General features: G+C 46.0%; 1 protein-coding gene across 1 annotated transcript; it reads right to left on the reverse strand.

The window, feature by feature from the left end:
- Positions 1–1,622: 1,622 nt before the first annotated feature.
- LOC124335731 (transcriptional regulator ovo-like) lies at positions 1,623–8,915 on the reverse strand. The gene is made up of 2 exons (XM_046789164.1): positions 8,356–8,915; positions 1,623–7,320 (listed from the first exon to the last, which is right to left on the reverse strand). The coding sequence occupies exons 1-2, from the start codon at positions 8,624–8,626 to the stop codon at positions 5,468–5,470; spliced, it is 2,124 nt and encodes a 707-aa protein (XP_046645120.1). The 5' UTR covers positions 8,627–8,915; the 3' UTR covers positions 1,623–5,467.
- Positions 8,916–24,015: the final 15,100 nt, after the last annotated feature.

A 24,015-nucleotide genomic window follows, 5' to 3' on the forward strand; every position in this document is an offset into this window, starting at 1 on the left:
AGATGTATGGTAATCCCCCGACAAGCTTAGACCCCGCACAGCAGCAGCAGGGATGGGGCGTGAAGAATTGGATAAAAGCCGGCCGTCTCTCTCCTCCTTCTCTTCTACTATATACGTACGTATTAAGTGTATGTATATATCTAACGGCTGGCTGTTGCTGGGAATATACAATGGCGACGAGGATGAATCTAAGCGGAAGCGACGCAGGTTCCCCGCAAATTCCCTTAGCTTTTATTATTATCCTGTAGACTCACATTTGTGTACGGGGATATGACATGGGCGACGCGGCTAAAGGGGGGCCTACACTTTGTCCGTATTTAGTCACTATGAATAAATATGTAGGCCTACTCACGCTTGAGATGGATTTATTCCTTGACTTTATACGAGTGCGCGCCGGGTTGACTTGTAACTACCACAGCAGCAGGGCCGGGCAGGGCCGTGATTTTTTCGTGGATGCGGGCGGGAGGAAAAGAAGGAGCTTCCGGGCTTGCTGGCCCATCTCACTGCTGTCACACACTCTCCTCTTGTGATGTGTGTGTATTTTGTGTGCGTAGTGTGTGTGTGTACCACTGCTGCTGCTGTTATTTGCCCTTAGCCGCAACAACAAACCAGCAGCCAAAGCAAGTCGAGCTCGAGTGGAAGTTAGTGAGCCGTCGCCCTCGCGCTTCTTGCGCTAATGATGATCATTCCTCCTCTTCTTTTTCTCTCTCTCTCTCTTTTTCCTCTTCAAGACTCTTTTTAAATACTTTTTGACTATGGTTACAAGAAATATTTGTGCTGCTGCTTCCATTTTTTCTTCTTCTTCTTCCTCCAAGCTTTTGCCATCCCCTATATAGTTTGCGCTTCCGCCTCCGAGGACATCTCTCTATTTGCTCTTCTTCGTATATTTTTTTCTACTTCTTCTTCTATTTTTTTTTTTTTTTTTTTTCCTTTTTATTTTTCCCTCCCATCTGCTGTTGCGCCGCATTAGACACGGAAAGCGTGCCCGACGCCAAGAGCTCCTCTCCGCCGCATATTCGGCGGGGGCTTTGCTGCTCTGTAGATTCTTTTTCTCCGGCTCCGCGCGACCCGGCAGCTAGTTTTTCATCAAGTCAGCTTGATAAGACATCCCCCCGCAGCTCCAGTTCTTTTTCTCTATGTATCCCTTAGACTCTCTGTGGCACTCTCCTAGTTTAGCTCTTCTTCTTATTATTATTATTCGCTCCTTTTCTCTGGCTGGGCTGCGCCGCCATTAGCCGTGTCAGGTTATTTCGCTCAACAGTGTAATATACCGTGCTCTGATGGCTCTGTGTACTCTCTCTCCCTCTCTCTGCGCCCTTTTAGAGTTTTAGACACACAACAACAATTTGAAAGGCACCCGGGAAAAAGACACACAACTCTATATATATATTTCCTTTTGAGAAATCTGCTGTTCTCTCTTTGTTCTTTTTTCTCCATTGTTAATAAAGCTACTGCCTGTTGAAGCCTGACTATTCTTTCTTGGTAGAGTATTATTTTCCACTGTGTAAATTCAAATGGCATGGAGCCGGTTGCGCATGTTAAATGTATAACCATACCAGGAACAGAACGTATATATACCAATTCGCCCAAGCTGTTTTTAGTTGTTTTTTTTTTTTGGTTACTTTAATGTGTTTTTCTATCGAAATGATTTGGATACAGAGGCCGAGAAACGCGGTACATATTTGAGCATGATGTATAATATAGTTACTTCAAATTGTCAATGGTTTTTTTTATTATTAGTATGTACACACACGGAAATGAAATGCAAAACGAGTGGGGATGGTTTATATCTTCTTCTTTTTCTTCGTCTTCTTTCGTTTCTTTCGGATAATTCTTCGCAAAATTATTGGAGAGATTTGATGATCGATGTGGAATGTGCGAGATTGCTCACGTCAACACAAAAATGGGTTCAAGTGGGGTTGAGTTTTGTGGTGATGAAAGTACAACTGATGTTATTAGACCGAGAGTGTACGGACATGATTTTCATTCCACAGCGGATTAAAATAGGAGATCACACACAGCAACTTTTCTTACCAAAATTCAAAATAGATAAATGAAAACAAAGAGAAAAGACATCGGGGAAATAAAATAAAAGGAATGACATTTCGTACAGCAGAGCTGATGCGTACCGTAAAGTAAAAATGGGAGACGAGCTGAGGACAGAGTTTCACATGATGGTACATTGAAATTTAAATAATACCGCGTCAAAGCTTTACGATAGTCAAAAGCTTCAAAGAAACAAACAATATTCCACACGAATATTATTAAATAAATATATGTTATCTAAGTCATAAGATTATAAAGAGGAGATGAGAAAAGAGTAGGTCTTGAATAAAGCGCTGCCGCAACTCCGGCCGGGGAAAAAGACGAAATTTGCCCCTTAAACATTTCATTATTATTAGGAACAATAAAACGAAGAAGGGGTAATTTGTTTTTTTCACGAGAAGAAAGCCATCGACGCTGCGTGCTAGCGTTCAAAGACGTTACCCCATGCATATGAACCAAAAGTGAGGTTTCACCATTATTAATATAGGTCTCTATTTTTCATTTTATTGTTTTTGCATTCAAAAGTATTGCGAGTCACGTTATTTGTCATCATCAAAAATTATTACTAGTTTTGCACACACACACATTTCATTTTCGTTTCAATTATTTCTAAAAAGGTAATTCCCATCCAGGGCCAGCGATTTTTATTTTGTTTTATATGTTTGTTTTTTTGTTTTTAGTTTTTTTTTTGGGGGGTTGCTGGCCCGTTCCAGTTGAATCCCGACACTACCGAATTATTATTGCTGTTCGAATGACTCCCGGCGACTGTTATTTGGGTTTCCGTTCAAACGTAAAGAAATGAAGGAATAATCGTGAAAAGGATTACTGAGAAACCCATAGCGCCAAAATTGGGAGGTAATTCAAAAGTCGAAGACAAAATTTTCAACTGAAAAACAAAACTGAAAATCACATTTTTCATGGAAATGGGCAAATAGTGTCAAGAGATTTCATCACATGATATTCATAGTCATAATAGTAATTATATATAGGACACACGTCACTCACGGAAACTGCAGACAAACACACGACACACAAACGACGATTGTTTTAAAGAGACTCGCTTGATGTAGTTGTCGGATTGACAGTTGTGTGGGGGCGGATAAGAGGGGGGTTGGTGGGGGGGGGAATGCATTAGTTTGTTCGAGTAACGAGATCGATTTGAAAGCTGATTTTTTTTGTTTTTCTCTGGAAGAGAATTTCCAACAGGAGAGAAATAATCAAAAAGCGGGAATAGAGAAAAAGAGAAAACAAAAAGAATGAGGATCATCACTGGAGGAGGTACTGGATGTCGTCGTCGAACATAATATTAACAAATCGATTCAAAGGATTGATAGACGGGCGCCAAATACAAGAGAAGAAGACGTACACATCAAAACACTCAGAAAAAAGAGCCTCGAGCGTATATATATGTAGTAGAATAGAGATATCTTTGGTACGACTAGCTTTCCATTGCTGCAATGCTTTTCAATTATTGCGGATTGAATGGAGTCGAAGGAGGAAGAACAAGACGGCAGAAGAGAGAAGAACAAAGACGCGAAAAAGGGCATAAACATATAAAGGGAGGAGGGGCTGAATATTGTTATTGACTGTAGACAAAATAAACAATGTGTATGGGGACTTTAAAATTATTGGGCGCTGTATATGCACACACAAACTGCAATCACACGCGAAAACCGCCTCCGGATGCAGAGATCTATTAAAATTACCGCAGGGGGGAGGAGGAGGAGTTCAAATAAAACGCGGATTGCAGTTCGATGATTAAGTAGACAGAGAGCCGCAAAATGGTAAATTTTAATTTCCCTGACTAGGAAGTACACTCACGCCAACGGTCACGCAAAGGCCGAATAAACAAAGTTACTAATATAATTTTATGTTAATATATATGACGCGCACTGTTAATCGACCCGATCTATAAAAAACGATTTCTTTTTTGGTTTGTTTTACTTTGTTCAATAATATATATTTAGTTATATAAATAATCAATTTGTTGTTGTTGTCGTTTTGTTTGTTTGCTTTTGTCTTTCTGATTTGATTCGCGTGTTGCTGCTGACGACGTGAATAGGAAACGGGATGGGGCACGGAATTCGTAAGCTGCTCACTTGATTCCACTCGACTATGCATGTACATATAGAACGCATCTATTATTTATTATGTAATGAGGTTGACATGATTTGATCGAACTAGAGAAATGACGAGAATCGATTGCTGCATCTAAATATTGGATTCGTAGAGAATAATGTCAATCGCTTTTTGGTTTTTTGGTTTAAAGGTCTTTCTTTCTCGCTGACTCATTCGTGTTAAAAAAAAACGATTTAACGGCACAGTATTGATAAGTGATTATAGCTATGCATATAATGAGAAGGGCGAGGAAGGAAGTGTAGAAACGACAGTGGGAGAATTAAAGAAAGGACAGTTGTTTTTTTTGTATGTGAGAACAAGGAATTTTGCGGTAAGTGAACCCGAGTCCCGATGGTGATCGTTGCGTCATTCCAAAAAATGTGCCACGATCGTTTTGAATATTTTTTTTTTTTTTTTTAGTTTTGTTTCCAAATATTTTTATGGACCGGGACTAGGGTTTTGTTCGTTGCTCGAGAAACGCTGCATCCTGTTTCTTGTGTGTTCCTTCGCAAGGGAGAGAAGGAGGAGGAAAAAACATGGCAGCCCTCCAAAAAAGGGAATCGATCAAATGCAAAATAGAGAAAGAAGAAGAAGAAGAAAAAGAAAGAGGAAGAAAGAAGAAGAAGAGATAGATGTAGAAATAAAAGAGAAAGAAGTCTAAAAGAAAAGGTGGAAGAGAAGGTGGAAGAGAAAGAAGAAGAAGAAGAAGAAGAAGATTTCGATTGGACAATTTCATCAACCGAGTAGCTAATAATGAATGAAAAATGAGGACTAGCATCACCATAATCGCCTCGAAATGAGATAATCGACTTAGGCGAATGAGAGGAATGTTTCAGATGGATGTCGTTTTCTTTGCAGAGAGAAAGACAGAAGAAGAAGAAGAAGAAGATAAAATAAAGAGGAGGAAATGAAAAGAAAAAAAAAGCGTCTCTCTCCCCTCTGAAGACGAGGGAAGTCGGACTCCTTTGTCGACAATTCAGTGCTTATTACTAATTACGTCCATCTACTATGTTGCGTCTATATACAACGCTTTCCCTTATTTGTCACTTCTTTTATTTCCCCCCATCTAGGCTTAAACCGATTGCCAAACTCTATTTGCCTCTAGACCTATCATGTTTTTATCCGGGGCTCTATTTACACGACGCTCACAAAAAGAGAAATTCGGGAGACAAAATATTTTAGCAGTACGTTGAAATTTCAAAAAAAGGAATGACTCGATATAATATTCAATGGAGGCCTAAACGTTATTGCCGACGAGCGTATACGTTGTGGGTTAGCGGGAGTGTATAGTTTAGAGTTGCTTTCACGTGACTGGAACGGGTTTGCTGACTTTGGCGTCGACGGGCAGGAGATGGGGCTCGGCGCCCATGCTGTCGCACGACGACTCGGAGTGACTAGGTGTGGGACTGTCGCGGAAACACGACGACTCCAGGTGCTTGTTGAGGTAAGACTTGAGAGCGAAGGCTTTGTGGCATTTGCCGCAGTGATGCGACTTGGTGGCCGAGTGCGTCTGCATGTGGGCCCGCAGGTTGGACCGGTCGGCGAACGCCTTGCCGCAGTGAGCGCATCCGTAAGGCTTCTCGCCCGTGTGCGAGCGCATGTGACCCTGCAGAAGCCACGGCCGGGAGAAGGCCTTGGAGCAGACGGGACAGACGTGCGACAGGGCGTGGGTCAGCAGGTGCATCGACAGGGCCGGCATCGAGACGTAGGCCTTGCCGCAAGTCGGACACGTCCGGGCGCACCCGGACTCCAGGCTGCGGTGCGTCTGCTTGTGGCGGGATAAATTGGACGACGTGGCGTACGCCTTGCCGCACTCGCCGCAAACGTAGCGGCCGGAACGCGACGACGGATTGGGCGACGGTGAAGACGACGCCGACGAGCTGTTGGCTCCGTGTTTCTCCGAGGCCGAGACGGAACTCGGCAGATTTTTGCTCTCCAATCCGCTGATGCCGCTGTCGCTGCTGTTCCCTCCGGTTTTACTGCTGCCGCTTCCGCCCGACGGCTGCTGTTGGCTCGAAGGATTGTTGCGCCGCTTGGACCGGCCGTCGCTGACGAAAAACGCCTCGTAGGTGTAGGCCACCGTCTTGCTGGTCGTCGACTTGTTGCTGACTCCTCCTCCTCCTCCTCCGTTGTTGCCGCTGGACGCCGCGCTGGCGATGGAGCTGTTCAAACTGCTGCTGCTGCTGCTGCAATGAGACGACGACGAAGTCGAGTCGCTTTCCAGGGCCGGTGGAATTGGACTGGGATCGGCCAGGACCAAATTGGCCGGCGACGGAGGCGGCGTCTTGGAACTGTCGGGCGTGATTTCCATGGGACTCTCGGACTCTTCCTCGTCGTGGTGGTGGTGATGGTGGTGGTGCAGTTGCTGCTGGCTGGAGCGGATGTGAGCCGTGCTCAAGTCGAGAATGGCGTGGGCCGTGCTCAAGTCCTGCGGCTCCCGGTCCATCATCACACCACTCACCTGCTGCTGCGGCGACAGTTGGTGGTGATGCAGGTGATGGTGGTGCAGGTGGTGATAGCTGGACAATTCGCCGGTGAACGGCTGGACCCGACGCTGGACTTCGACGCTGGTGGAGTACGGCCGGTAAAGGTCAGCGGGTCGCTCACGCTCCCAAACGTGTGAAATGGGAATGGGCATGGCCGGCGGTGGCACCGGTTCGATGGTGACAGGCGGATACCATTCGTTGGGATCGTATCGTTTCTCACCGACGGGATAAATGGGGTGGTGGTGGTGGTGAATGTGCGGGAGGTGATGGTGGAGACTAACCGGATGCTGGCGCACGATTGGACTGGTGACGGCATCGCTCGCTGGACTCGTTGGGCTTACCGGGCTCGATGTTCGCTGCTGGACGGGCGTCAATGGCCGACGAGTTTCTTCAAGTTGCGTCGTCGTCGTCGTTGTCGTCGTCGTTGTCGTTGTATGCAAATGCGGATGATGAAGGAGGTGGTGGTGATTTTCTTCCTCGCTGCAACTGCCGATGCCGGACTCGGGTGTGTCCGTGCGCCGGGCCAGTTGCAACAGCCCCGTCGTCGCCTCCTCGACGTCGCTATCAAAGCGCACCGCCCGATGGATCACGCTCTCCCTGGCCGGCATCGTTTCACCTTTAGCTGCAGTCAATGCCGTGATGCGGACCGATCCGACTTCCATGGCGAAACCTTTAAATTTAGTCGATAAATAACGAAACATTTGAGAATGACTTAACGATCAAAGTCACGGACGGACTCTGTCCGAACAAACGTCCAACGTCTCTTTCAATCAAACGCAAAAGAGCCCGAGGAGCACTTGTAGAGCATTGCGGAACAAGTTACAAGGGGGAACGAACAAGACAAAGGCATATGGCGAGGAGGGGCAAGAGACTAACGAAAAAAAAAAATAATCAAAAATGAGCTGCGGGCGCGCATCAACGTTAAGTCGTCGAGACTTTGACAGACTGTACGGGGGGCTAAAGGTCGTGGGCAGGGTGACGAGGGAAGAGTAAGGTTCGACTGAATTATGCATAGCTGATTGAATTATGGAGCTTCAGGTGCGTTATTACAATGTCCATTGTCTCTTTCACACTTGAACATGTCGACTAGATCGACCTGAATCTTTTGTAGGTCTTCATCTCATCGGAGCCCTAACCTCTTAGGCCTTGCCCAGATGCTCTTTGGGTTTTTTTTATTATTTCTATTTGTGCTGGAAAGAAAAGGGAAGGAGGGATCAAAGATATTCGTTAACCAGCACGTACGAAAAAGGACATTGTTGTCGCGACCACCACGGAATCCGATCAACTGGAACGGCCGCACAACAGATGATCCCAATAAAAGAGAGAAATCTATGTTGTGTGCGGCCGAATGGGCTCTGCGGCAACAAGACACCTGTTTGGTTTCACGCGTTCAGCTCCGACGTACACGCCCAGCGCGTGTGTCGTTATTTCGCGAAAAAAGAAAACGTAAAATTCCACTTGTCGAAAATTGGTTTAACTTTGGAGGGGATTTGCTCATTTTATTTATTTTTGTTCAACCAAAACTGGGTCACTGAGAACAATAACTTGAGAGGGCCGGGACTTAGAAATCTGTCAAAAAATGACCATCAGCGACTGTTGAGTGAAGTGTACGGAACTTGCGGTAAGAGCGCGCGGAGCGACAGCTGACAGGTTAATCGACAATCTATGAGGAAGAAAAGAGACGGTCCGACGGAGCGGCACTTACCGGCGTGATTGACGGGCGTCGGCGGTCGGTAAACATTGGATCCCGATTTAGCCGAAACGGCGTTGCTGGCGTTGGTCTCCGGGTCGGCGTCGTCTCCGTTGGTCTCGTGCGACGCTGGTGGCGGCGGAGGAGGAGGCGACAGGAGCGGCGGTGGCGGCGGAGGAGGCGGAAGATCGACGCACGGACTGGGAGAGCGACGGCCGCCGTTGGACCGTTCCGTCATTCCCGGCCGGTTCTTGAGATGTTTCTTCGGCATGAAGCAACGAGGCATTTTGTCGTTCTCGGCTCTTTTGGCTCTCGAAAACAAAACGAACGGCACACACAAACCGGCGAACTTTTTTGTTTTCTAGCTGACAGTTTTGTTTCTTTTCTTTTCAAATTTCCAATCAAAGTTTGTTTTTTCTTTTTTCTTTTTTCTTTTTTCACGGGGAAAAACGTGATGACTGGTGGTAGTGTGGGTCTCGGTGGGTGTTTTTCTTCTCGTTTGCAATAAAGGACTAGAGAGAAGAAGAAGAAGAAGAAGAAATGGAGAGAGAGAGAGATGTTACCGTGACCCTGTCGCAAACCCAAACATGCCGTCGCCAGTGACCTGACACTCGTTTTATACCCGAGCGGGTGGTGATGGTGGTGGGGAGGGACCAAATGGGGTGGGGGTGCTCCAAAAGAGGGTGGCATGCTGCAACACATAGACGCGCGCGCGCACCCCCTCCACAAGAACCACGGCCACTGCTCGGCTCTGCGTGTTGCCTTCCCTCCGTTCATACGCACACACACAGCAACTCCTTGCATACCATCGATTACTGCGTCGTCGCCGTCGTCGCCAGAAGTCTCCACATGAGCGAAAAATGTTTCAAAAAGAAGAAAAAAGAAAAACGCAGCCCTCCCTTCATTTGTATAATGCCAACCCCCCTCGCCAGTTTTTTTTTTTTTAGTTGGATTATTCCCTTGCACTTATATTTCAGTTTTTCCACAACGTCGATCGCCCACTGTATGTACTGCGTTTAAGTAACAACGCGAATGATAAGGAAAAATTTGACACACACGCCTCATAATCCACCGAAGAAAAAAAAAGGGGGAAAGGTGCGCGTTACGTAATGTGCGTCTACTATACGGCATCATAAGAATAGAGCGTTAGTTGGTGTTATGGTATATACAGTGGATGATGTAGGGTGAATACAGATGAACTAACATTGAAATGCAGCGGTCGGTGGATATGGCCGGATAGTCGGATTCTCGATATGGCAGATGCAATCAGAATCACCCGACGAGTTACAGAGAGGAGCAACAAAAAAAAGGAATAACAAAAACGGGGAGGGAGAGAGAGAAAACGAGACAATATTGTGTGTGAGGAGGAACTTATAGTGCAACGAGGGGTGGGGGGAGAGAGAAAGAGAGAATGTGTAAGACTGGTCAGATTGAATCATCAAGGCGAGATGCATCCAGCATACGCGCGTGCGGAAGAAGAAGAAGGAAAAAAAGATGGAATCCCTGCCCCATTCCCGAGAAACCGGCACTCCCCGAGCTTCTTCTTTTTCCTTTTTCCTCAGCTTCATCGGCAATCATCATCATCGGCTCTATTGGATTACGTGAGGATATAGAACCGTATAGCGCACAGTGCGGTATAAGCCCTCGTCTGCCGAGCGACTGGGGTTGCGCCACGGTCATCTTATATTTTTCTTTCTATTCTTCTTCTTCTTCTTCTTCGGCTGCTGCTGCTGCTGGGCGGCAGGGGCTTGATTCTCTTCGGATATCCGCTGGTGTAGGCGCAAGACCTCGTTGACTTGTTTATATGTGCAAGGGATCGTTCCCTTTTTTCTTTCTGCGCTCACAGTGTCGCGATGATGAACATAATCGTGAATGGTAATAGCTCCGACGACATTTCTACACTACCCTTCCGGTTGCTTCTATATAAAGCCATCGAATCGGATGATTCCCATCAGGATCGGTCGTCGTGTACACCCAGGACCAGCAGCAGAGAGGGAGAGAGATGTCCCTATCGCAGGGGAGAAAAAGTCCCTGTCTCCTTTTCAATAGGCTACACGGCCATGTCTGTACACATAATATGAACGGAGTGAATCACTGTGCGGCGTGCAGCACGTTCCCTCCACCTCCTTGCAGTCAACCAGTCAGTCAGTCGAGACGGAATAGAAAAAAAAAAACGTCGAACGTGGATTATCGTCAACATCTCAAGCGATCGCGTTTCGTTTCGATTCCGTGACCGGTTTTCTCTCTTTCTCTCTTCTCTCTCCGGGCTGTGGGCAGGATGCTAGTAGACTACATATAAAACGGACCGGGTTATTATTATTGGCCATAGCAGCTCCGCGCTGGTTCTTCTTTATTCTCTTTTGTAGGTCCATCCAATGTCGTCAGATGGGCACGAACTCTCTATAGGAAATATAATCATCGGGGAGTACTTTACTATATAGTCAATGCCACCACGTATTCTCCCTCTTTCTTCTTCTTCTTCTTCTTCTTCTTCTCCTTCTTCTTCTTCTTATTCTTGTGAATTTTACTTTTTTTGTATCTGTTCTTTGTAGACAAGACTCTTACAGTGTAACGCTGAATAGCGGCTCCGGACTACAAGAGGGACAAGCTATACCAGTTCGAGTCTAGCACAAAAAATAGGCCACCTAAAGTGTGTCTAGTGTCCTTCCGAGTTTTCCGTCGTTGCTGGCGACCACCTGCGCTTGTCTATTGACACGAGCCACTTGCCTGGCACACACACAAAGCGATGGAATTATTAATCAATCCAATATACTTCTGTGCGCGTACAGGCATACACTTTGCAATAGATATGCCCATCAAAGATGGATGAAGTGTTGCTGGCCAGTAAATACCTAATGACACTACAATTTGCTACTCTATATATGAGACTGTTGTACTGTACAGCCTATATAGTAGGATGCACTGGGTTAGTTACCGAGTAACACGAAACAAACACCACCGCAACCCCCCTGAATAAAAAAGGAAATAGGAAACGGAAGTAGAGTTACACATATGTGTAGTTCAACCCACAAGATCCTTCCGTTGGCGGCGGTAACCATATCAGGTGGTTGTACTATATGCAACCGTGGGTCCAGCCGGGGTCCAGCTCGTCACATACGCATATATTAATTTCTTAAGTAACTAACTAGAAAAACAAAAATAAAAAAAGGGGGAAAGAAAAAGAAAACGGTTCTAGTGCTGCATCATCCGCGTGCCTGCTCAATTTTAATCCGCTCTATTCCGTTGCTGGATGACGTCGAACGGTGCCCTTGTTTTTATTGGGAACTTGTAACTTTGGAGGTATGTGCTGGGAGGACAAGGTGGAAGGACAGGACGCAGCACGGATGGTGTATGGGTTGAATAAAAACAAGGGTGGAACATTCTCCGTGCCCGAAACCTTTGGAAAACAGACGTCAGCGGCTTACAGACAATTGTAGAAAAAAAGGAAAAAGAATAATATAATAATATAACGCGGCCACCTGGACGTGGTTCCTTGTTGTCAAATCTAGATACATTTATTTATTTTTCAAGTTTATTTCTTTCCCCTTTTTGAACAGGCAGGAGGGAGAAAAAGAAAAAGCTATTTGACGATGACTATATAGCTGTCGCAGTGTCGCTCTATTGGCCTCATGATTTTCAACCCCCCGCAGTGCTATGGGCTGTCGAACCCACTGTACACATCTACTACCACCACCTCCTCCTGCCTGCACCCTACTTACCATTAAGGCTACCAGGCATCGGGCCACTTTGAAATGCAACACACAGAGCAGCCCCCCAGTAACGGGAGTTAATCCTATATATGCACATGCAAAGTTGTTTCGAGTTGTTGTCACCGCCGACGTCGCCAGAGTATATATAGATGTGTGTGTGTGTGTGTCTACCCCTGCGCAGTACAGGAGAACTGTAGAGTTATATAAGCACACGTAAATACGGACCCCACCCGACGACCTGTGACAATTGCTTTTCATCAATATGATTTTCTAGTCTTCTTTTTTTTCTCTCGCTCACCGACTTCCGCTTTGCTTCTTCCTTTTTCTTTTTCCTCCTGTTCTTCTTCTACGAAACCATTTTCGAATTTTGTGTCGTGCGTGTGCTGTGCTGTGTCCGCCTCCGTCACGTCTGTAGATGGGTGTGTGGGTACAACAGCTGGACTGATGATGGGAAAGTAGCTGGCTGGCTCTGTCAATTTTTCTGGGAAAGCCGCTTGGGCGACGAAATTTCTCTCCGACTAGTCACTCACAGTCAGTCAGTCAGTCATCCTTTGCAGTTTGAACGGTTTTAGTGCAGGGCCCTGGAACCTGGAAAAGCGCAGGAAGGGCAAAAGACACCGGGAGGAGTTGATGGGGAGGAGGATTGTCCGGCTTTGCATTCGGCATTATGCTAATCAAAGCTAACGAAGTCATGGCTTCCGACTGATACGGCGACTCTCTCTCTCGACGACGGCGACGCTTTCAGTCATGTCCCCCCTCTCTCCGATATCCTAGCGTAGCTGCTGCTGGATATATCAAACAATACTATACATCCAGTGGAAGCAGTAGGAGTCTATTTGTATTATTTCAGCTTCCTTCCTCTTATTCTCTCTTTTATAATATAACAGAGTTGGCAGAAAAGTAAAATTTAAACAAAAATCCCTTCCGGCTGAGCTGATTTCTCCCCTTCCCCTTTGCTTTTTCTGTACGGTGCTGATGCCGGCGGTTCAGTCGACTCTTCTTTCCTTTTCTTTCTTTTTGGGCTCTTGTGTATTTTTATTTTATTTATTTTTTTCGGACGAAAAACCATGCGGGATGTGCAAGATCAAGCGCTGACTTCCGATAAGGCACACATCCAGCGAGCGCCCAGTGTTCTGCTCTACTCTGGGCTCTTCTTCTTCTCTCGACTGTTGTGTGCGCGTTATCGGCTCCGGCAATCGGCTTTCTCGTTTCCCATCATTCAGAACATTTTGGGTTCGTTTCATTCTCCACCACCCTGCTGGCGCCTTATATATATTCCATGATGCGATTAAGGAATATTTGGATTTGATTTTCTCTATTCTCTATTCGCGGGATATGAAAAATTCAGAAAACGGCACGTTCATTATTGTTGTTATTACGCTCCTAATATTCGTATTAATGTTATACAATAACAACAATGGGGGGGGGGGGGGAACAGACGCAGAAACGGAAAACACAAAGGATCGAAAATGAAGGGAACCTGTCAAGTTTTTTTATAAAGCGGATGCGACTCCGTTTTCTCTTTGCTTTTCATTCCTCAAAACTCAGACGCCTAGGAGAACCATCCGCATCCTATTGCCTTCCTTATCCCTTTTCCGCTTGTGCTCCTGATGTGCGTTCCCCCCCGCCCCACTCCCAATCTACCTCCCCTTGGAAAGCGGGAGGGGATATCTCCACAATTCTAAAGGATCGAATAGATAAAGATGTGGCACGGTACATACTCGTACAAGTGTTTGGCCGAGCCATTCATTATGACGCTCACTCCCGGTAGGTACTCAGTGTTCCTACATGTGTCATATCTCTTTCCACCACCTTTCACCCCGAATGCAGTCTACCATCAACAAATAATAAACCGGGCAGCTCCGTGACTGTCCGTCTAGCAGAGTACGTCGAGTACATAGTATGCGACGCCGTGTATATATTCACAGACTCGAAATAAGGTTTCACCGGGGCTAGAGAATTCTTAAATTTCACTTGTGTAGTAGATATGTGCCCCGACTATTTCATTTCCATCTATGCATATGTTGAGGTTAAATTTTCCAGTGGGCCGGCACAGAGACCTTACAATAACAAATATACCAGACACCGAGGGAGAGATATGCACACTGACTGCGCACAGACAGAGCAGAGAGAGTCCACCTGTAACCTGAGCTCCGGGCCCATCTGTCCGACTTCCTTCCGGCACGCACCCAGCCCACGAGACGCAATCGAGAACAAGCAGAGTGCGTCGTCTCTATACCTACGTAGTCCACTACATCACGTACTGTTCATATAGTCAAACATGTGGGAATCAGAAAAGGGGGGAGAAAGAGAAATAACGGAGGGTGATTAACCATCAGGTCACAATGAGCGTAGACTCTCGTATCGATTGGAATATTACACACATATAATGAGAAAAGGGGGAAAAAAAGGGGAATCTGAATCATAATCATAAAAGGCCCTTCACCAGACATTTTATACTAGACCGAGACATCATTAAAAACGAAAAGATGAAGTGGTCACGTACATTTTCTAGAGCTATAGGTCATACAGTCTCGGACATGGAGAACCAGCCCGTATACGGGGCAGATACATAACACTCATCGGTGCAATCTGTTTTTATGCAAAGAGGCTTTTTATGCAACGAACATCATGAGTAGCGTACATTACAAAACGTGGGAGAGAGAAGAAGAAGAAAAAAAAAACGCTGTTGAAATCTCTTTGGAATCAACAGGAAAACAAAAAATAAAAAGGGAAACTTCCGCTTTTTAAGATTGAATAAAAGAATCGCCAGCAGAGAAAAATGCCAAAGGGGGTAGAAATAAAAGAGGGCCAAATCTTTCTTGAAGGGCTTTACATGCAAAGATATGCGCACAACGAAAGAAAAAAAACGGTGAGAACTTGTTAGTCGAAAAATTCTCAAACGGGTTGAATGGTCCCCTATCCACACACACACACACACAGACACACACACAAGATCAAGGCATATGAAATAAATACGCATGCAGTGCTGTTGCTATATTTACGAGTTATTAGCGCGATGAGTGAGCGTGAGAGAGGCAAAAGGGATATATAGGATGGCCCTTGAAAGCCATTGCAGCACAGGAGGAGCCAAAGCTAATGAGTCGGAATGAGAGAGAGAGAGAAAGAGAGCGAAATGCGAGCATAGAGTAGCAGTCAGCAGAGTAGCAGCAGCATAATTTCACGCTTCAAAAGACGTCAAGCGGTTCGATCAACAGTTTCGCCTGATGCTGACGTTATATTATAACGCGTTGACGCGTCAATTTTCGAACCGAATTTGATCATCATCGCTGCTGCTTTTTGGGGCGGGGCTTCATACTGATGTTCTCTCACATACACAGCGAGATAGACGAGAGATTCGGGTGTCTTGATTCAAAGGGCAATTGACCGCTATTTATATGTCGCCATGTCGGCCATGTATAGAGAGTGTGGAGACTCCAATCAAGCCGGCGACGATGGGGTATTTACTCTGTAAGTAATCTATCTATATACGAATATATAGGAATAGTATAGGACTCGCCGCTGTAAGGGGGAAGGGGGGGGGGCAATATAGGCTCCTTGTATTAGTAATAAGCTGAAAGCGTTGAAGCTCAGCTTTAGACGAACAAAAGGATAAATCTGATGATCCTGACTGGGGCTAACTACTTCATCGGAACCGGGGAGAAAGCGAGAGGATGTCTGAGTCAAAAAGAAGAAGAAAAAGAAGAAAGATATAGGGGCTAGTTGTACCGCACAGCAGAGGAGCCGTGCGAATGTCGATGGCTCGTCCTCTCTCTCAATGACGCCCGGGGAATCCCACAAAGGGAAAAGAAGAATAAAGCTGCATTATAGTATATATATATATATAGTATGGAAGGCAAGCGTCCTGTATAGCAGTAAGCCATCAACGAGAGACCCGGGGTGTCGCTAATGCTCTTAACTTTTCAGCTTTTCTGTTCCCGTTGGTCCTTTTTTTTTTCTTCTTCTTCTTCTTCTTCTTCGTCTTCTCTTTTTTTTGTATCATTTTCGTTTTGTTTGTCTTTTAGTTGTACCCCAGCGTCTCCTGTAGCGACTAGCGAGGGACAACCCTATTTAGGAGCTAGAGAACAAGTTCCTTCTTTTTATTTCCTCTGATGCTTTAAAAAAATCCTGAACGGCTCATTCGAGAATTGCTTACGTTTTACTTGGATTCCCTCGTTCATCAGTTCAACAAAGTACAGTCTAGCCGTCGATCTAGAGGGCAACGCGGCACATAGAGGCAAATGCAGCCCAGTCTATATGGAGCGTTGACGTGCGCGATGTATTTCGCTATCAGGGCGGCGGCCTTCTCTCCACGAGTCCGGACAGCAGCTGCAAGATGTCGCACGGAGATGAGCTGATTAGGGCGTTAGCGTCTTCCTTCGATTCCTTTTAGCTCCAGCAGGCAGCAACACACTATAGAGGCTTGGGCGACGACGTCGTCATCACCTACTCGTAGTATATTTATCTATCCATGTACAGATAGCCTACAATGATACAACATTTGAGTATATAGTATAACCCGCCCATTGCTTGCGTCCTTTGTTTTGTGGGGGGGTCTCGACACCCGCGCGCCTCTTTATCGCAGCCCAGGGCCGCTGTACATATTATACGGCTCTCAATTATTCATTCAAATCGTCTCGTGTCTTGTTATTCTTCTTCTATTGTGAGCCCCAATATCGGCGATACGACTAATGCTGCATTATGTATGCTACTATCCTGTTCATCGCCTCCTTTCGTTTCCTTGTTGCACTATTACATATTTGCAATTAGACGCTGCGGAATATTGCTGCTCTCTTTAACACTCGCACACCTCTGGTGTTTGACGTCTACGTAGCTGACGTTTTTGGGGGGCGTCATAAGACAAAGGGGTTGGGCCCGCGTTACAATAAAACGTGAGGAAAGTTCTTGAAAGGGAAATAAAAAAAAAGACATCGATATTATCCACGGTGCGCTAAACCCACGCGCACCCCATAAGGTCAGTCACCTGTTCTGCGCTCGCCATATATAATAGCGACCCGTAGGCAGTTGTTGATTGGCACCACGGGGGCAGTTATACAAGGGGGGAATGTAACCCGTTATTTTTCTGCCGACAGCGCACAGCAAGTTTCTTATATATATACTATACTATACTATACGCTCGGGTTCTTATGGGGCGACGAAAAAGGGATCCCGAATAGGTTGGCCAACAACCTGTCCAGCTCTTTATTAACGACGGAATAAGGCGTGAGTGGGAGAAACCTACTGTGACATGTCATAAAAACTTTTGTTGAGAAACAAAGAAAAAAGTTTAATCTGTGTGGGGTGTGTGTGTGTGTGTGTGTGAATTTTCAAAGTTGCCTTCTGCTATTCGTCATCATCCAGTGTGGGTTGGTTGGCTGTCGGACATATCGCGCATAACGTTGCAAACGCATCAGGACGAGCGATGGACACCTGCGAAGTGACGTAAGCGCTCCTGTGGGACCTCATGAATATTCGTCGTCACTCACCACCTTTATATCACTCAGCAGCGGCTATTATCAGCCTGAAATGTCAATTTCACCCCTTTTTACATACGTCTGGCCAGCGATGTCGTGGTGGCCTATTATTCCACCACGACAAACCCTCGGGTCGTCATCAAAAGCGGGCCAGCTCCTTAAAGGAGCCTTTATATGGGTCGAGCGAAGATTTCACGTCGCGGAATGGCTCCGAAATTAGCTAATGAAAATGCCGTCAACGGTTTGAAGCTTAATCGCGGCGCCGTAACCATCGCAACGCAAGCAAAGACACACACACACACACACCACATCAATTTAAATTGGGTGGTGGTGGTGATGGTGGGGTGGGGTGGATTCTTTTTCCCTTTCATGTTTGATGTTTATTTATAATACGTCAGCAGCTAGACAGTTAGACAATCCCATCTCATTGCAGCTGCGTTCGACTCTTATTACAAAACCGGTGCGCATCGCCAGACTCTCATAATAACCGATCGTTAATAATGAATTTACTACCCCGCAAGTTCCCTGCTCCTCTGGTAGTTGTTGTTTTGGTAGTATAGGTAGGAGCAGTAGGAGCCGCTCCTGCTGCCTATATACACATCGAGTCGCGTGCGGGAGCCCAAAAAGAGAATGGAGAGCAGGGTGTTCAACAGTTTGCCCGAAGGGTTCTTTCCTCTATACGGTAAATGTGTGTGTCTGTGATGGCAACATGTGAATCATCATTATATAACCGGTGGTCGGTCACTATATGAGATGTGTGTGTGTGTGCATAAGAGTGAGGGACGGTTAAGAGTTTTTTTTTGGTTTAGTTTGGGGTTGTATAGGTATATAATAGTATGCGCTGTGCCGTTGATATAATAACGCCAGACATATAAAATTACCTCGGCATAAACTGAGGAGGGGGGAAAACTTAAATGTGGGCCAAACTACTGGGGTTCGCAGCCCTGTGTGTAGGTGGTGGTAGGAGGGGGGAGGTGGATAAAGGGAAAGAAGTAGGGTGGTACTAGTACTGGACGTGCGCTATTTTGGAAAACGAAACTCGCGCGGGGTCGGTTGATTGCGTTTGCGTGCTGTCCACAATCTCCCCGTTAGACAATTAAAGTGGGGCTATATAGATGGCGATGAGAAGGAGAGTACGAGAGAGAGAGAGAGAGATGGTATATACATGTATAAAAAGAGAGTGAACGAGTTATAAACCCGTCCATCTTCCCAGCCCCGCTCCTGCGGTATAGAGTGGCGGGGGGAGAGTGCTGCATGGTGGTGGCTGCATCATAGAACTTATTGCTTATACAAAAGTATTAGATCTCTATTAGACAGACTGCTGTGTAAGGAGGCCGAGGCCTGGCAATAACAACCTGGTTCCGTGCCAGCAGTGAATGACTGGAGAGAGAAATAAGAAGATCACGGCGTTCGATCAAAGCTGCTGCTGCTGCTGCCTGCGCCGCCCACTTGTGTTGCTCCTTTTCTAATACACACGGACTCGCGTCAACGGACGATACAACTCGAATAAGATACTCACGCTCAGTCAGCGCATATATTCTTTCACGCGGCTATTGTGTCCGCTTTGCTGAGCCGCTTTTGAACGGGAGAGGGAAAGGGGAAAAAAAATGGCAAGATCACGGCGGAATGCCCGACTCCCGGGGAAAAGTCGGCCCAGTCACACAGATGACAGACAGATCTTGTAGATACTCTGTACTGCTGCTGGTATACTTTATCCTGTGAATAAAAAGTGCAGTGAGTCGGGCCGAACGGAAAGAGACGGAAGGTTCAGCCCAGTTGACCCGCTGACTGCTGCTGGTTGCGCAGCATAGCACGAAACGTTTAAACGCACAGCAGATCTCTTCCGAAAGACTGCCCAGAATAATAGTACAGGGAGAGACTATGTGCAGCAGCAGCAGCTAGCAGGAGCAGCACTGTGTGTGTGTGTGTAAGGCAGAGCAGAACAAATTCGTTCTGATGGATTGATTCCGGGGACCGTGTGTGTGTGTGTGTGCTGTACTCAGTTGAGTGAATCAAATGCTGCAGCGTGCATATATGCAGTGAAGGAAGAAAGAAAAGGGACATGTCGCCCGCCCGGGGTAATTTTAGATAGATTGTGAGAAAAAGGAGAAGGGTCAACACAAGTTGAAAAAAGAAAAAAAAGAAGAAGGAAAAAAAAGGGCGGACTGATTCGTGTTCAGTTGGCCATAAGCAACCTGCTGCTGCCGCCCGCTGTCGCCCCCCTGCCCGTCCTCGGCGCGCACTTTCCGCTTGATTTGCTCGCATTACCCAAGCGCGTGCCCAGGAGTCCAGCCGTGGGAAACGCTGCTGCTCTCTGCTGCGCTCTGTCTGTATCTATACACGGCAGCGCAACTTAATAATATCTCTCTCCTTTTTTTTCTCTTTTATTATTATTTTTTTATTTTTGCGCTTCAACTCGCTTTTCACACAGGGAGCAGCTTTTTCTCATTTCTCTGTTTCTCTCTTTTTTTTTCGTGTTGTTATTGTTGGATATAATATTTGACTTGTGCGCTGCAAACTGCGTGTCTGTGCGCGCCCCTGTTACCATCGCCCCCCTTCTCTTTTGGCACGTGCTACCGACACCGCTCGCGCTCGTCCTTCGGCTTGAAATACTATAGGAGGACGGCACACGACGGTAGCCATTGCTTCCTGTGCCAGCAGCAGCAGCAGGCCTTTCGTCTTTTCCCCATCATATAGTCCCCCCCGAACCATCAATGAAACATGCAACTGGGGGTTCTTCCTTTTTTTTTCCCAGCAGCTAGTGCCAACTTGTTCCCTATCTCTCGCAGCGGCGTTATATCTGTTGTGTTGTTGTCTCTTTTCTCTTCTTCTTCTTCTTCTTCTTCTTCATCCGCCCCTCTATTCTGCAGGGTTCATGTGAGATCGTTGGCATTGATCATCCAACGACTTTTTTGGACGATCGCCGCCCATTGCAATACACTCGAGTGTGCGTATAGTTCTAGTAGACTTTTACTTGTATCTTTTGTTATCCGCTATCGTTTCCTTCGTGCGACCAGCAGTTTACGCGGAGAAGGCAGCCGTATATACGATATTATATGCCGGGTGAACACGCATCAGCAGGGCAGCACCGGCGACCAGAATCCTGTTGAATTGTTCATGGATCGATCGGCATGTGCGATCCACAGCAGCACAAAATAGACTTTTACTGCTCGGTTGTGTGTGTGATGGCAGCTACCAGCAGAGCCTGGCATTTTAGCTTTGTAGTCTCTATATCCTATAGAGATACTATTATAAGCTTCCGTATAGTAATAATTACGAATGCATCTCGAAAATCGACGACAATGTCCGTTTCCCTCTCTCCATAGATGCGCTCTCTCGCTCGCTATATCTGCACTGTTTTGACGTTTTAAATGATGGATGAGTTGATTCAATTATTTGCTATGGCGTCAATAACATGCCAAAAGTGGAAGGCACCGGGACATGTACGCCACGTGAACCTTCGACTTGACACTGTCGCTCGTTTGTTGAACAACAGACGCGGGCGGACATCGAGTTATTAACGAGTGCTACAACTATCTATATTATTCCTTCAACCTACACAGTATTGTATTGTATCTATGTAGTCTCATTAAGATGATTATTTTTATAGATGAATCCACCCACAGTTGGAGGGGGACGACGGTGGCGTTTCAAATCCTTTACAAGCGCCCCACTTTAATGCGGGGACGAACGAGCTGATAACGAACAAGAAAAAAAAATCCAATGGTGTACAATAAAAAAAGGAAGTCACGTCGGATCTATGCGCTGTATGTGAGGCGGCGAAAAAGAAAAGAAGAATTTGACTAACGGGAACTAAAAGCCTAGAATGATGATGAGAGCTGTCGAGTGGGAGCGGCTCCAAATCTCTTCACAATTCCCCTCCCCCCTTCATCGCAGACGTGATGGATACAATCCCGAAGAATTAAAACAAATATCGCACAAGAGGAGAGAGAGAGTCTAGCAGATAAGAAAAACGGCGCCGGTGACAGGGTGCGGCTTCGGTTGTTGATCCATCGATTTGCGGGAACACGAAAGGAGGGGGGGTGAAAATCCCAATCCAATTTTTTTCGTTTTTTCTATTTTTTTTTTTTTTTCCTTTTAGGTTCCTCCTTCTGCGACCCAGCACATTCTCCTATTAGTCCACACCTCGCATTCTATTTTCCGTGTTGATTCCTTTTTTTTCCTTCCCCTCTCCGGTCGATCCTCACAATGGGCTTTTGTTTTCATCGCCCTTTATTCTTTTCTGCTCTTTACTTCTTCCATTTATTTTTTCCGAGAAATTTGCGCCCTCGAGGCCCCAGCAGTTTTCAAGTGTTAACTTGGGGGGATGAGCAGGAGAGGTCTAGAGGAGCGTCGACTCAGGTCGTAATTAAAAGTTGCCAAGCTGATAATGATGGGGCTTCCAACGGGACGATGTTGAGGTCGTCTCCAGACATTGGACATTCATCGCGCTACTCGAGAGAAAGAAAACGCGTCAGTCTATGAGAGAAAACATTGACGTCTGCTGTAGCCGTCACATTTGCTGGGTCAGAAGAGACGTTCGATTTTCTTTTCATTATTAAATTGGGAGAAATGTTATTTACAAGGTAACCCTTAAAAATCGCGGGTATTTCCCGGATGGAAAGGTCATTTAAAATAAAAGAGTTCCCGCCCCATTGTTTTATAGCGACGGATCAATGCTGTGTCCCATTGGCTGCCGTTTTCGTTTTCGAATTGGGCGCCGCGGTACCCAAAAGATAATGGCAATGATGCGCAGCGGATTGAGAAGGAATATAGGAACACGGACATAAATATACAAAGTAATCTGTAGTCTTAACGATGTTAGTTCTGGTCTCATTGCACAGAAACGGTTCGTGAAAAGAGGACACTGCTCGGGATGAGGAATCTAAGCAGACACACCCACAAAGAGAGAGAGAGACACAGACACAGAGATGCTGGATAGTGGATACGGTAGTGATGGATATATTTAGGGCTTTGACGATCAATGTCCTGTTAGCTTTTGTCTATAGACCCTCATTCCGAGTGCCCACCCACGGTGATTAGCCTATCAATCAGACGGAGAGGAGAGCGAGAGAGAGAGAGAGAGAGGGGTGTGGGGAGTGAGGGGACGACTGTTTGTTTCATTACCATCGAATTAATACCACGCCACTGCGACAAATAGTACTCTAGCCGCGCTGCAATATACTATACTCTACAGCTTGTGTGTGCGTATCTCTGCTTTGCGCGCTATAAACTATATAGGCGTCGATGTTGTTGCTTCTCTCGTTACCCAAGTGGAGCGACTCGGCGTGAGCGTGTACACTAGTAGCTAGAAAATGGGACTCGTAAGAAGAGAAAACCAGCATTTGAAAATGCGAGACTAAGGAGCTAAGGACGTCAGAGTAGTGAAAATCTAGTCAGTATTAGCTTAGAGTGGATTCTGCCAAGTTGGCTTCAACACTACAATGCAAATGGCCTCTAATCACTGAATTTCGCTCAAGAAACTGTATAAGGCGCTTGAGCTACATTTCTTCATGGCGATGACGTAATACGCGCGTAATAGTAGGCCTATGGTTGTTCGGAATAGTGAGCAAGCAAGTCGATCGAATATGACGGCGATCAAACTCGGAAAACCGGTGGAGAGGGGAATATAAGGCATAAGATTGAAACTTGCGTATAGCACAGAGTAAAAGTGTACATGCATGGGCGAAATGCGTTTTCATATTGGATGAACCCACGCCCCGCTAGAGCGCCCTGAGTGCAGTGGGCAGCAAGCCGCAACATCCGAGAGAGAGAGAATCGGGAAAATGAGCGGGACTTTCGATCTGAAAGTGGATAAATAATTGATCGGGCAAAGGTAAGATCACGCCATGTAGAAAGCAAGAGTCTGTATGTCAAACGGCAGACTAACGTTCATGTTCGTCCGACCAGACCGACGAAATCGTCAAGCCAGAATAAACAAGTAGGGACGTGGCTGTTGCACATCTTCCAACTTTCAAACAAACAGGCCGACCCCTCTTCCCCTCAAAAAACAAAACAAACGGGGGTCCGCGCACCAGCGAATCATGAACGACGTGAACAGAAAGAGAAAAATAATAAAAAAATTCAGAATGTAATTTTGTGGAACACGCGAAATACATAACACGAGTCTCAACTTACAGCCATCACAACCAAAAGACTATGGTCTGTACACACACAACGCACAACGGCAGCAACAATAACAACGTCCTTGTACGCCATGGTTTACAAGTTAGGCCGTTATTGTTTTGGAAAAAAAACTCGCAATACATGATGCAGAAGGCAGGACGAATGCAACGTTAAAAGTAGCCCAAAACAACTATATAAGCACATGACGTCAGAGTTCTATCGAGTTGATTCGTTTGCTGGGCTTATATAATGCGCTGTAGGCCCAGAATTGGACAGTAAATCGAACCTCAATAGTCTATTCATAATGAAATGGGAATCTAGGGCATGGTGAATGTGGGTATACATACATATCCTATCATCTAGTA

Source organism: Daphnia pulicaria, chromosome 4 (genome assembly GCF_021234035.1).
Source record: "Daphnia pulicaria isolate SC F1-1A chromosome 4, SC_F0-13Bv2, whole genome shotgun sequence".
In the NCBI taxonomy this organism is placed as follows: Eukaryota; Metazoa; Arthropoda; class Branchiopoda; order Diplostraca; family Daphniidae; genus Daphnia; species Daphnia pulicaria.

Coding starts and splice junctions, on each gene's coding strand:
- LOC124335731 (XM_046789164.1), bottom strand. CDS start 8,626: ATGCCTCGTTGCTTCATGCCGAAGAAACATCTCAAGAACCGGCCGGGA. Junction 7,321..8,355: donor GACGCCCGTCAATCACGCCG/GTAAGTGCCGCT, acceptor CTAAATTTAAAG/GTTTCGCCATGGAAGTCGGA.